This window comes from Candoia aspera, chromosome 6 (genome assembly GCF_035149785.1).
Source record: "Candoia aspera isolate rCanAsp1 chromosome 6, rCanAsp1.hap2, whole genome shotgun sequence".
Classification (NCBI taxonomy): Eukaryota; Metazoa; Chordata; class Lepidosauria; order Squamata; family Boidae; genus Candoia; species Candoia aspera.
In genome coordinates, this window is record NC_086158.1 from 41,729,688 (window position 1) to 41,744,745 (window position 15,058).

General features: G+C 37.2%; 1 protein-coding gene across 1 annotated transcript in view; it reads right to left on the reverse strand.

Annotated features, from left to right (window-relative positions):
* Positions 1-1,204: 1,204 nt before the first annotated feature.
* Positions 1,205-15,058, reverse strand: part of TSPEAR (thrombospondin type laminin G domain and EAR repeats) — a 37,106-nt gene continuing 23,252 nt past the window's right edge. Inside the window, exons 6-12 of the mRNA XM_063306125.1 lie at positions 12,939-13,070; positions 11,281-11,513; positions 9,642-9,828; positions 7,818-8,047; positions 3,847-4,034; positions 3,429-3,530; positions 1,205-1,550 (exon numbers count right to left, since the gene is read on the reverse strand). Coding sequence (XP_063162195.1) covers positions 1,397-1,550; positions 3,429-3,530; positions 3,847-4,034; positions 7,818-8,047; positions 9,642-9,828; positions 11,281-11,513; positions 12,939-13,070 — 1,226 coding nt within the window. The 3' untranslated portion in view covers positions 1,205-1,396. The remainder of the gene's footprint in view (positions 1,551-3,428; positions 3,531-3,846; positions 4,035-7,817; positions 8,048-9,641; positions 9,829-11,280; positions 11,514-12,938; positions 13,071-15,058) is intronic.

The following is a 15,058-nucleotide window of genomic DNA, read 5'->3' on the forward strand; positions in this document are numbered from 1 at the left end:
CAGGCCAGATAACGCCAATACTTAAATTATGTGGAGCTCAGACATTAGATTCTAGGAATGAAGTTAGAATACAAATAAGCACTGACACAGCACCTCTGAGATGGTGCAAATCACTCTGTTGATTTTATTAGGAACTGCTTTCAATATTGTAAATATTATCCCAATAATAAATAATTCCACCTCCATATAACAAATGTGACTGTCTTCAATTTACATATTATAATATTTTATGAATGGACAATAACATGTTTCTTAGCAGCAAATAGAAGCTTTACTATTCACAGACTAACATGGGATCATAAACTAAGAAAGTATCAATCAACTAAAGTTGGAGTTTATTGCAGAGATATCATGAATCCATATAAAGAATATTGGGTTTCCTGATATCCCCATGTGAAAACATTCAGAATCATTGTTTCCCAAAGCTTAAAACAGAAACTCTTAAACAATATGGGCTTTTCTATTCCTTGTAGCTATGCTGCAAAGCTGGAGAATACAAACCTTGAAGACTCATAATAAATCAAAGACTCTTTGTAAAGAGACAGCCCTTCTACAACAAGGAATATATGTCATGCAGTCTAGGGTAGCCCCAGCACTTTATAATAAAGGAGTAACTGAATTTTGAATTTTCTCAGCAAGGCTCAGAATTTTTTCCTTAAAACCCTGAGATTCAAATCTGGAAATTGTTCAAATAAACCAAAAAAGCAATTGGGCCTTTGTGGTCCCATGAATCTCAAATACTACAGAATTTCATATGCTAAAAAACCTCTAGTCATTTCTCCTAAGATCAACATCAGAATTCTTTTCATGCCAATGAGTGTGTTAGTGGAATAGACTGACATATATAAAAATGGTGTATTCCCATGCTCTTCCCATAATGTGACAGCAGTTGAGTCATTCAGACAAGGACTTGGAAGAGGTCAGCAGAAATTCTTATGCCCAATCATTTTCAGTAGTAGATAGATGCCAGAGGCCACTTCAGATGTCCACTCTCCTGCTTCAGAAGCAAAGCACTTTCAGTTGTGCATAATGGTATGAACTATATTGGTAGCTTTTTAGGGTATGGATGATGTTCATAAATATAATGGGGAGAGGGGTAGAACAAATGAACCAAAGTTTCTGAATTCACAAGTATCATTGGCCAGCTCAAATGTATAGTCTTATCCCATTCAAGGAACTTAATAACAGAAAGGATTTGTTAACATTTAATTTCCAACAGTTTCCCACTCAACTAGTTGAGAAGGCTGAGGGTAATCTCTCTTTCTTATATTGGCTGTGTTAATCACAGTGACTTCAGAGTATAACAACTTTCATTCTAGCTTTGAATAACTAAAACATTTCCTCTCAAGTCCATACTGTCTGCTTATTGCAGGAAACCCAAGAATCTCCATTCAGGTCAAAAAAATTTCAGCTTCAGCACCTTGGAGAGGGGTTCTTTTGCACTTGAATACATGAGGTAAGAACCAGCTGTAGTGTTGAAAGCTTCCCAGTCCCTACAGCCAAATGTTGCAAGATGGTGAACTGCTACAAAACCTTCATATCCTTGCCATCTGCAGTGCAGACAAAACAATTATTCAGTTTGTAATTTCCAACTCATCCAATTCTTTCAGTATTTACAAATTGTTTTTTTACTGTGGAAATGGAGAAAAATTCCTTTAATGCAAGCTCTGACAACCTGCTGGTCAGCTTCCTCAATCTGGTGTTCCCCAGATGTACTAAGATCTTGGCTCTCAGATTCTCAGTCAGAATGGCCTACTAGCCAGATGGCTGGGAATTTTAGGAGTCCAAACAACAGGTTGGGAAGTCTGACTTATGTACAGTCCTGTAGATCACAAAATAGGCAACTTGGTGTTTTCCAGATTATTATGACCACAACACTTCTTTGCCTTTTGGCTACACTAACTGGAGATGATGGGAGTTGGTCCAAAGTATCTAGAAGGCACCATAATGACGAGTCCTGATATACAGTAGTTATTTAGCATATCCAAGGGTATTATTCATTCAAGGTAGTTTTTATTATCATACCATATGGAATTAGTTAAAACAAATTTTCCCAGGCTGGGTTTCCAGGTGTTGCTGGCTTCCAACAACTCCCACCATCTATATCCATTTCTCGCTGAATAACTACTGAACATTTTTCTTTGAGTACAGAACTCCCCTTTTGAGTACAGAACTCCCTCTCCACAGGCACACAGGGAAGTAGATTTCTATTAATAAAGCTCCAGAAGAGGTGTAATCTACCAGAATGGTATATACCTTATATCTGTAGCAAAGAAAGTTGGAAGTCATTCTTTTTCTGTATTTTCTTTCTTTTCCTTTTCTTTTTCTGCACTTTTGACTTTGTTCTTTTTTCTGTTTTGCTTTCTTACTTTACTTTTTGTTCATTTCTTGTTAGCTTTTATCTTTTTATCTTAAAATTTTAATAAAGTTTATTTTTAAAAAAAACCACGAATAGTATATACAACCCACTTTCCCAAAGCTCTCAGAGCAGAGAAATATGGATGTTACATTATGTCATGTTTGCATGTAAGGAGTTTTACATGACTTCCACCCCTCTTCTTGGAGAGGGGCTTTTTCCTATTTTTACACAGGATATATCCTGGGTAGGGTTTTCAGTTGCACTGACCACTAGGGGGCAGGCATTACAAGCTATTACAAGACAATAGGACATTTGTTCTATTTGGGACTCATCAGATTTAGGTAACCAGATGTTATTCTGTGAGGTTCAAACTAGATGTTATTCTATGGGGTTCAATTCCCAGTAGAGGGTTTGAAGGGGCAAGCAGGAATTATGGATCAGCCCAACTTGTGGGGACTTTTTCCTTTGCCTTCTCTTGAATAGTTCATCCATGTAAATGTTGGTTTCTGCTACGGAGTCTACATTCACGGTCTGGAAGACGGACTTGCACTGAACTACTGTGCAACACCCATCAGTTACAGCACCCTTCTTCCCACTTAGAATCTGTTTGCAGAAACTCACCGAATGTGTGTGTGTGTGCACAGAGATAGAATGGAGAACATCAAATGTAACACTTTTATTTTTAAAAAGTGAAGAAGGAAAAACTTAACCTTTTGTTTACTAGATAAAGAGCATGGATTTAGTTTGTGTTCTGAAAAGATGAGCTTTTCAGGCATAATTTACAAAAGCTTTTCATTTGTGTGCAAGAAGAAGGAATTTATAAGGGAAGTTTCAAGAACAGCTAAACACCTCAGTGAATGTGTTCCAGTGACCTAGTTGTTTATAATCTGGATATTTGCTATTTATAGAGGGTGACAGTAGACTGATTTTCAATATATTCTTTTTTCCTATACAGATTAACATAACAACATGGATTCAATAATTTTATCTTTAACCCTTTTTTTAATTGTAAAAAGATTCTGATATATTCAAATAAAAGAAAATGAGGCATGTTCTCCATATTACTTACCTGTAAATAATACTGTTTACAGAGAAGGTCACACCATCATAGGAATTTGCAACAACCAAAAAGCTGTCTTCTCCCACTGAAAAGAATTCCCAGTCCAGAGCACTGTGGCATGAACAAACCAAATACGAAGATATTGCAAAAGTCACAGCGATGAATACATCCTGTTTCAATTTATATTAGAACGGGGGGAGTGGGGGAGGATGTCAGGGTGTGCCATATTTTTCTGAAGTCAGTATAATTTCAGAAAATGAAAATGTTAGTGTTTCTATTATATATTTCTACTGGCAAGAGCAATTTAAGACAATATTCTAGAATGTACTTTTAAAATATGAAAACAAACCCAAACATTCTTGGAAATATTTTTCTACTACTAAAATAACCTAATGCTGATGTTTTGAGCAATACCCAGAAAAGGCACCTGTACGTAAGGATATCCTGGAACTTGACAAACAACTGTGCAGTGATATTAAGCTCATAGATGGAAGAATTTATGGCAAAAGTGTTGATTGGCGCTACAGTGCTACTGTCATAACTATGACTGTTTGCCACAGCAAGAAAGACTCTGTCTCGGATGTAAAAGACCTCCCAGTCAGCAGCACCAAAAGTCTAGAAAAAAGAGGAGGAAAAAGAGAAGACTTTCAGAATATGAGTCACATCTGTAGAAGGATACATTTGATATTCTGATCCAATATGAGGAGGAGATGTCTAGATGATTTGCCTTTCTCTCCAAAAACCAATTCAGCATATCAGCTTCAATTAACAGCTTCTACAAATGTTACATTTCTTTAATGGGAATCCCCAGATTATTTGACTGTAAAGGGAAGAGATGTCTTTCCTTCAGGCTGTTCTTCTATTATTGAACAAACTGTGGTTGTACTTGACCCAAAAACTTATATTTCATGATAAGGAGTAACCAACAGGAAGAAGCTACTTGTAAAAAAGGTGAAAAGTCTTTCTAGTTGAATTCAGCTTCTGGATACAAAATGTAGCTTTTTTTGCAATAATCTGAAACTGGTTTCCTTTTAGTGTTTTTAAAAAAAACTTCTCAGTCTAGTGCACCGCCCTGGGATTTCCTGTACTCCCATCCAACCAGATCTGATTTTATTTAACTTTTTTGAGATGGGGGAAGTTTGGCTGGGTGCTGCCACCTGTTAAAGATAGGTTCACTTAACTTAAGCTTGATTCATGATGAATTCATCATATATTACGAACATATTCATGAAGTTTTCTTCAAAATCATTATAAAAGTGATTTGCCAGCCCTTCTCCTTCACATCTGAATCATATCTGGGTAATTCATTTTGTTTAGGACTGAAATTTCCTGCTTAATTCTACCAAAGATTCACAGCAATTTATAACTGATAATTAAAACATTCACAATACAGATCCAGTTAAAACACAAGAAGTAGTTACAATAATTAAATCTAATCCCATTTATAATAATTGGACAGAACATTATCAACCAATCCAACAAACAACTGTTAACACCAAAAATAACAATGGCAAAAAAATTAAGCACAACATGTTCTCTGGAAGAGCTGGAAGCTATTTCATAGTATTGGGACCATAATGAAAAACAGTGGTCTAAGGCCCCCTTACATCATGGGAGTGGTAAACCTCCAGTAGCCTCCCCTGGGAGATAGGATGGGTCAATTCAGGCAGGAGCAGACCCTTTTGCAAATACCTACAGTAAATGCCAAGACATTTACAGCTTTATAGGTCAAAAACAGTACTTTGAATTGTACCTAGAAACTTATTGGTAAGAAGTGCAGTATCCACATGTTATATATTTCTAGTGGCCAGCACCTGCCAGCAAGCAGACCATTCCATTTTATACCAGTTGTGTTTCAGAGTGGTTTTCAAAATCAGTCCCATGTAGAGTGCATTGCAGTAATCTAAATGTAGTGATGAAGCATGAGTTATAGTCACAAATTTCTCATGCTCCAGATAGAGCTATAGCTGGCACACCAGCCACAGCAAATTAAAGAACATCCTGGCCCCAGTCTCCATCTGCCACCCAGAAGTAGATGTGAATTCAGGAGGACCCCTAAGTTTCACACCTACTCCTTCAGGGGTAGTGATTCCTTCCTGAGCAACAACTTTGGAACTGACTGAGAATCATGATGGACTAACACTAACACCATTTTGCTTTGATTCATCTTCAGCCTCTTTTGTCTTATCCAAACCCTCACAGCCTCCAGACACTAGGACAAGACTTCCACACTATTCACACCATCACCAACCTGGCCTGATGTAGCAGCGTACAACTGAATATCATCAGCATCCTGATACCATACTCCAAATTGATAGATGACCTCTCCCAGCAGCTGCATGATAAAGGACGGGGGAGAAAGGACTGAACCCTGCACTGCCTCAGAAGTGAGTGGCCACCACTGACAGGAACTGCCCATTAACAGGAGCATGCCTTACAGGGGAGTGTGGGAGAAGTCTTCAAAATGTTCAGTCACATAGCTGTTTATTTATTTATAACATTTATATGGCTGCCTGTCTTAAACCAAACTCTGGGTGGCTCACCAACCAAGGATAAAAACAATATATAACAACAATAAAATAAAAACAGTAAAAACAAAAAAAGACCTGGTACCACAGCTGACCTTTCCCATGCAGCCTGCAACACCTTTATCCCATGTCAATCTCATTTTATCCCAGCACTTGGGGAAAAGCCAGATCTTAAGTGCTTTTTGGAAGGTGAAAAGAGTGAAGGCCTGCCAAACTTCAGGGGGAAGGGTGTTCCATAGGGCATGGACTGCCACAGAAAAGTCATGCTTCCTAGGTCCCATAAGATGGCAGCATTTTGTTGGAGGTCCCAGCAAATCAGCATGCCTCATTAGCATGTGGATGAGTTCACTCTAGGATGTGAATTCTCTATGTGCTTCTGGAGGAAGCTGTTTGCTGCCCCTCCCACATTCCTTATCTCACTTCCTTCCTCCTTCTTCACCATCCTGGAAGGGAGCATGCAGCTGTAGCTCCTTCCATCTCTGGGCCACATGCTTGGGCCTAGAGTGAGGAGGTTCCCCCTTTCTCCATGCAGCCTTCAGCAGCAATGAGGGCTGAGGGTCAATTAAGTTTAGGGACAGAAGAAGAACAAGAATCATCTTTTCCTGAATGATGTAACTGGACCAAATAAATGAGAAAGATACTCTTTTTACTTACTCTTGAACCTACATTGTCTAAGTGTGTAATTCTTTCTGCTTGGGTGGGCTAAGTGTGTAAGATCAATAATCTGTATTTCTCTAACATGCTCATTAATGCTATTTTAGATAATATTCTTTTTCTGTGCACATCTTTCGCTGTGTTAAGCTCTGCTCCTTTCAGTGGTCCTAGCTGTCCACTAATGGCTTCACATTTAAGGGAAGTTTTACTTGAAAACACACTGAATTACAGCCCCTAGAGAAAACTTTCCTTAGAAATATCCACTCAATGTCCATTTCAGATGGATCCCCTACCATTGCATCAAGGACCTACTCTAGGAGCAGATTATCATTGGAGACAAAACATCTCAGGCTCATTTTTTAACTACTAACACAATTATATTTGTTGAACTTTTACACTGATTCTATGGTTGTCTGAAAATAGTTGGGAATGGCAGCTTTGGAACACTTTTGCCAAGATGATACAGACAGTAGGCATGATCTCTGATGGTTTTTGGATTTCCAAAAGATGATTTGCAATGCTAATGACTAATCATGGACCTAAGAAGATCAATGCAGTGGAAAAGGACAGGATGGTAGGGCAATCATTCAAGCAATCAAATCAAATTTGCTACTTTATGCCACTTTTTCATCCACATGAACTTCGTTTATGCTATGTGTCCATATCTTTACTGAATCATAATCACATGGTTGTCTGTATTCAACAGTATTCAATTCCAACTTAGCTTTTAAAGATATATTTGTTTATTCATTCATTTAATTTATTATATTATTTATGAATTATGTTTCATAAATAAAGGGCTCCCCTGATAGTCTGCATGTTTTAAAACAATGTCATATGAAACAAACCATTTGAAAAGAGAACAGAATGACCTTAAATATGTAGGCAAACAATCTTTAAAAAATGGAATATAAAAAAACCTAAAGAACAAAAATGTTTTAATGAATGGCCAGTCTAAAGCTAAACAAAGGTGGGGAAAATCTGACTTATTTATGGAGGAAATTTCAAAATTATGGTCATGTTGTTGAGATGACATTGAAGAGAACTTGGAAAAAGTCCTAAGTAGAAGCAGCCTAAAGGACAGAGCTCTTGTTCTATATGTGCAATCCACATCCCCAATATGCATATTTATATACCATGGATAAAATGTTAATTGTTTGATCAGGACTTTGTCCAAGCATTTAAACAAACTGGTTTTCCCATTGTTATATCTTACCAAGATTGACTGGAAAAGCTGGAAACCTCCATTGAGCCAAATGTAGATGTGAGAGTAGATCTTGGTTGATGTTCCATTAAATGTATTGGCTACCACCAGAAAGGAATAAGGGCCAATACTGAAAAATTCCCAGTCATAGGCTCCTGAGGTAGGAATGGTCTGATTGGCTTCAAAAAGTCCTTTTCTAGAGTTCCACCTATATATGACACTGTTGATATTGTGGTTATCTCCTAGAGAAGAGTAAGGAAAGGATAATATGCATGGAAGTGGTATAGAAATATGGTAAAACAGGATGAAATGAAATTTGCACAAACATAAGACTATCATTGATATTGGAGATGCTGATTACTGATTTCATTTAATTTGAGTTTTTGAAAGTAACTTAATGAAGAAAGTCAAGCCAGAACTTGAAAATGAAAAATGAAAAGAAAAATGATACATGTAATGAAGATAATGGCTTACTCTTAAATGAAAAGCCAGAACACTCTGATTAGTTTTAAAAGCATAGTTTAAGATTTTGTCTCATCTGCTTACAGGTTTAAATCAACCAAAGATCCCTAAGTTGTGACTTAGTAACAGACCATAAATTTAAAAGTGTAAGTGAACAACTGGATCTCTCCTCCAGGATAAGAGGCCACAGAGAAGAAGAAGGAGAGAAAGAGGGATGATGCAAGTCTGAATCTTGTGAACATGATGTTAATTTAATCTATATAGAGCAAAGTGCTTCCAAGTGAAATACCTTCCTTTGCAGACTAGTGCTTCTAGTTACTTTTTAAACTAAGTGCTAATTTAAAAGTGGAAATGCTCCTTCTATCTCCCAAGCATATAGTGGTTTGCAAGAAAAAGGAACATGAGTGACATGAGAGAAAAGAGAGTGGCATGCAAGGATAAGAAATACAACTTTTTAACCAATTCAACAAAAGATTTTAATCATTTCCCCTAACTTATTTATTTCTGCAAAAGTAATGGGGAGAACAGCTAGTACCTGACTGATACGATACACCTTATTTTGACATCATCCTTGCTTACTTCATAAAACTGAGATACTTTTCTTCTCATGTGACACTTTACATAGCTATATAGATTTTTTTAAAACTGTAAATCTTTTTAGAAGAGACTAGAATTCCTTCTATATGACAGTATTACTTCAGCAGCCCACTTGGTGGCAGTACATTCTTAATTCAGAGATCATCAGACAGTTCCACCCCAAAATCTCTCTTTTGTTTCAGTTGATTCTACCTGTATTTCCAAACAATTTTAAACCGCAGTTAGACAAACTGACAGAGATTAAAGCTGCCAGTGACTATTAAACATGATAGTTATATGCTTCCTCCAGGATCAGACACCATGCCTCTGAATGCAGCCTTGTAAAGTAGGACAGAAAGACATAAATATTATTATTATTAATTAAATTTATATCAGTGCCCATCTCCCCCAAATATAGTAAAACCTTGATTCAATGTACTATTTAGGGGGTGTCCATTAGATTTCAATCATTGCTAAATTCAAGGTTGCATCATTTGTATCCATTTTCATCATTTGCATAATAATATCAGCATGAATCAATCCACTGCAGGATGAAGACCTCTTCACTGAAGGGTATAGACCGTAATCTACCACACCAGCCCAGTGCAGGTTGGTAGATGGCTGTTTTTTCACAAGCCATTCAGACTGGTATCCTATCATTGCCTCTCCATGTAGTTATAAACTCTTGAAGGCTCAAATCCTGTGTCAATAAAGATGGTGAAATTCAGATCATAATGAATGTTAATGACAAAGGAAAGGAGATTTGCATATGCAGATTAAGCATTAGAATTCAGCTACCTTTTCTGTGATTAGCCACAGCAAGAAAGGTCTCTCCATCAATGACAAATGCTTCCCAGTCTCTAGCACTGTGGGTGGCAATCCTCTGGAACACAGTAAATTTCTCTTTTCTATAGTTCCACTTATAAATTACAGAAACCTCACGACCCCTTGCATTCTGGTCAAGATTAGCCACTACAAGGAAAAGCTGAAAAACAAGAAGCCACAACAGTTTAGACATTCCTTTTGCACAGAATAATCAAAAACAAAAGAATGGTAGATTTCATTCTTAACATAATATGAATTTGTTTTGCAACAACTGACCAAGAGATGCATTTAAAGATGTGCATCATTTTTAGCTGAATTGGGATAGAATAGGGCTGATTCATTATTTCAGAAAGATTCACTTGGTTTCTGAATCAAAGCAGGGATTCTCCAAAGTAGACCAAATCTGAATATGAATTCTCCTGAAGCTTTGTTAGCATCATAGATATTTGGAGAAACAGTGAGACAGACAAGCTACTGTATATTTGCAAAAAACTGACAGATCTCCTCTTAAGTCTCCCTTACATAATTACACTGTTACAAAATAAGCAAACTCTACAGTTACATTTCAAATGGAACAGTTTCTGTACCAGATATATTTTGAGGGGAGGATGACATGAACTATTTCATATGCTCTAAGATATACAATATAATAAAAAAACAGAAAAAAGAAAATATCCAATACGCTTTTTCTGATACCCAGGAAAAATGGCTCAGCCATATGCATAACCCATTCCCACCCATTGTGGATCCAACTGTCCTCCCCCAATATGTCGTGTCTTGCTCCTGCCACCAAAAGATTGTCCCTCCTTGCTCTAGATTTTGGCTGAAATCAGAATGGGTGCATCCACAGTTGATTTTTTTTCCTGATTTCTTTTTATGAAACTCCCCCACTCACCAAAATAATAGTTTGAAAATTAAGCAGAACAGAGTTTTCCAGCATCTGTTGCCTCATTTCTTTTTTAATAGTTATAGCTGCCCTTCAGCCAGTGTTCCCAGACTCCCACACAATAAAATAACAAAAACAGATGACAGTAATGCAAGCCAAAGCAGGTAATGAAGCAAACAAACAAAGGCAGTTTTAGAATACTCTTACAGGTTGCCCACCAAACTGAGACTGCAGACCTATTCTCCAGCCTTCCTAAGAGGATGAAGATGATGGGGAATGCAGTCCGAGACATTTGGCAAACACTGGGGAAGTGGATACTCAGATACATATTACTTAGGAGAAAGCCTTATCTGTTTGTATGTGGCTAGATTTCTATGTCAGTTTCCAGTCAGGAGCTCAATGTCTCTTCATTTTATTCTCATAATTGTCAAAAAATGGGGAGTTTTCTGAGTAGGGCATGGATTTGCTTCTGCTAACCAACCTTTAGCGGTGCTCATCTTTGAATTATTTCTACTGCATCAGTTTAGTAGTACAGCCTTCTAAATAATGATCCTGAACATCTTCAGTAAGTTTCTCAAAAAAAACTAGAACTCTACCTTGTAGCAATTGTCTCCCATCACAGGAAATGCAACACCTATTTTGTCTAGGTTTGGGGAAATTATTCAACAACAGTTTTGATTAACTCAAATTAAATCAAAGAATATTGAGACATAATTTACACTTTACCTTTTTTCCCACCATGAAGAATTTCCAGGACTGAGCTTGGTAGGTGGGGAGATTTTGGTAAGGCACAAATTTTTCACCAATCCATTTGTAAATGGCTGATCCAGGAGGAGTGAAGCGATTAGCAGTAGCTGCAAAAAGACCCACCTTAGGGATGACAAAGATCTCAATGCCCAATGTTTCAGAATTTGTAGCTAAATTCTGGTATTCTTCCAAATAGTCCAATCTTTCTTCAACTAGAAAGTGACAGGGAGCAAGAAAACCAATTGTCACTATCAAGGGAATTCTATAGGGATGACGATCCAGTGGAACAACTATTCAGGGCCGCAACTGTGGGGGCAGTCAAGCAGGGCATGTGCCCCAGGTGCCGTGCTGGGGGGGCACCAAAATGAGCACTGGGGGGTGCCAAAATAGGAGCAGAACCCATGTTTGCCCCAGATGACACAGACCCTAGTTGCAGCCCTGTAACTATTCCTGGCCTTTTTCATCTCCCATTCTTCTTTCCATGGGCCTGTGTCTTGGACCTTGAATTCTCTTCCAAACCCATTCACTCATCCTGCCTGATCTTATTCAAAATTACTTAAATCCAAATAAAGATTTAGCCACTCGACTCACAGCATCCTAAGTCACCTTATAAACCTTGTTGAAACTAGTTATGTTCCTTCTTGACAAATGTATTTTCAGCATAGTTTCTTCTCATTGTCTTTCTAATTGTCTATCAGTATGTACTTATTATTAATGCAATTTCTCAGAAGTTTAATTCCACTGCAAAAAAGGCTTCTGTTTTTCTATGTTATACTCAGAGTGTGGGATAATTTCATTTGAAATTTCTCTCCATGGTGCCTATTGCTGGAGTTGGTGGATAATGCTATTGTTGGTAAAGTAGTTTTTGGGTCCATATTTTTCAACCACTTTGAAGCCTGCCTGGCTATTTACATTTCCTAATCTAGAAAGGTTCTGGAAGAAGTTCTGGCATGGTATCGTTCCTTTGTGATTTAATAGAATCATTGGGAAACCAGGAGGCTGTATACTACAGGACAGATTATTGAACTACATTCCATCCTTGGGAAATTCACCAAATTAACTTTTCCTCTGAAATACAGTATTTGTCAAATTTTCTTTCATTAAATTACATGACTTCTCTTAGGAAAAAAAATGTTCAGCGTGGCACTATTTAGGTATACTGATACTATAAAGTATCCCTCAAAGAATCCTGGGGATTTTAGCAGAATTGGGAATGTATACTGAGAGATTTCTCTCTTTCTGCAACTTCCCTGAAATCAAATGTCCAAATTCTCTGCGGAGCATGGAAGCAGCTGTCAAACCATGTTGGCTTTAGTGCATGCATGCAATCTGCACATAAATACCACAACATGTGTTAATGATACCCTGCAAAATACTACTCCAAGAATCTCCCAATGTGAAGAGACAAATGAGACAACAGAAGGAGGGGAGTTGGACATTGATGGAAAGGGAGACAGAAGTATTTATTTCAATGACACATACAGTATTTTGGCTTAGTTTATATAAGACAACAGACAAGGGAGTTAGGATTTAGGATTTCAGGGACAAGCTTAACGCCCAAATATTTACATTCCATAAACCAGTATTATTAAAAGTTCCAGGCATCCATAATTCAACAATATCCAGAAAGCATTCACCTTCTAGCATGGAAATCCATTCATTCCCAGTACAGAGATATAGTCCTTTCTGAGCAATGTTTAACCAGAATTGGCCACTTTCAGTCTTGGTGCAAGGAGGACGGGAACCCAAAGTCACCTTCATGTCTGCTTCTGAACATCAACAACAAATGTCATCAGATCAAAATTTGCTCTGACTTTGTAGAGGTATAAGTCTCCCTATTGCACAGCATAAAACCAGAATATATCACTTTAGAATATTACTCACATTTTAAATATAAATACTCACATTTTCACTTAAACTCTTATGCTGTATTTCTATGAATAACTCAAATAACTCTGAATACACTGGAAAGATCATTTTAAAAAATAAAAATTAAATTTTTATTCTTTTTGTATTGGTCATCTGCATTTAGACTTAGCAGTGTTTAGACTAGACCTATTGATTTTGGAATATTTACTGATATAAGTAACACAAAATTTTTTGTACTATGCATTATTAAGAATCTATACAAATCGAAAATAATGTTTTTCTCCTGCTTTGTATGCTGCTGGCAATTATAATATTCCCAGATTTAGTCAATTACCTTAACCACTGTGGTCTAGCTGCTGCAATAACATACATCTGCTGGTCTTTTGAGCTTCAGTAAGAAGAATTAGTTTAACATTCAACTGTATATTTTTTAAGAGAGAGAGAGAGAGAGAGAGAGAGAGAGAGAGAGAGAGAGAGAGAGAGAGAGAGAGAGAGAGAGAGAACGCACATATAGATTCCCCACCTGAAGATGAAGGTCTCAAATTCTGGTGAGGAAATACTAATGTAATTCTTTCTGATTTTCATGTGTGAAAATAACTGATTTTGAGAATATTTCGGATGACTTATTATTCATCATTTTGCATTGCCCTTTGAACTAATGACTTCAATAAAGCTTAAGCATTGTAACCATTTCTTGGATTGAGTTCTGAACAGTATTTAAAGCCATGTTCTCCCAACATACTGAACCATAAACTAATCAAACATGAGCGAACCTAGAATACTGTTTAAACTCAGACTGTATCTTACAAAGCCAGAAATGAAAAATTGAGGAAACCACAGTCAAGTAAACCATGGGAAGTATATCAAATAAGTATAACCAATGTGAATCTGGGTTTTAGTTCACTGACCCTCTGCTTCTCTCTACCCAGTGCTATTGAAATCACTTAGCATAGCCACAATTCAACAGACACCCAGACACTTACCTTCTAAATGGAAATCCATTCATTCCCATTCCATAGATACAATTTTTGTGAACTAGTTCCTACATGGAAATAGTTCCATCTAGAAAAAAATACTATCATATGAAATTGGCCTATTTGTTTTGCTGCAATTACAAGGGCTGAGAAGCAGCTTTGGCTTCCAAACCCAAGTACTTGAAACAAAATGAATACATCATTTTACACATGATGATGTATTGATCATTCCCTTATATTGAAATTATCTCCATGAAGAAAAAACAGTATGTGCAAAACAGACCTACAACAACAGATTCAGCTTTTCTAGCAATGCTTGTGATTGCCAGACCCCCTCATGATAACAAGACGGAACATAAAACTTAGAGAAATTGGCTTAAGTTCTAAGAGATGCTGAGAAACACAACAGCTGATGTTCTTAGCAATTACTATAGGCATATAATTCTTTTGTTTCCTTTCCGGTTTATGGCTTTCAACAAGTACTAATTCAGATTTCCTTGCAACCATATACCTTCATGCACACCACACACACACACACACACACACACAAAGAGTCCTAGTCTCATTATCCAATGTGTCTTAATGTTAATGTTTTATTAAACCATATAAGCAAAGCAATGGCAGTTAGTCTTCCTAGACAGTTATGACAGTTATGATATTATCCTAAGGAATCCCACAGGGTACTCATTTGCTTCTCAAGGTACTTAACTGCTGCATGAAATGATGGGGGAAGGTGATCTGAGGATATGAATTTCTGGTCTTAAGGAAGTGAATAATGGCTCTTCCTCAAATCTGCAATGCAGTTGATTTCCTGAAGCTTAGTTTAGGCTGTATGGCATTCTGGATTGGGAGTGTGAAGGGAATGAAAGGAAGAGATTAGCTAGATCAGGGGTGGGGAATATTCCTGAACACCC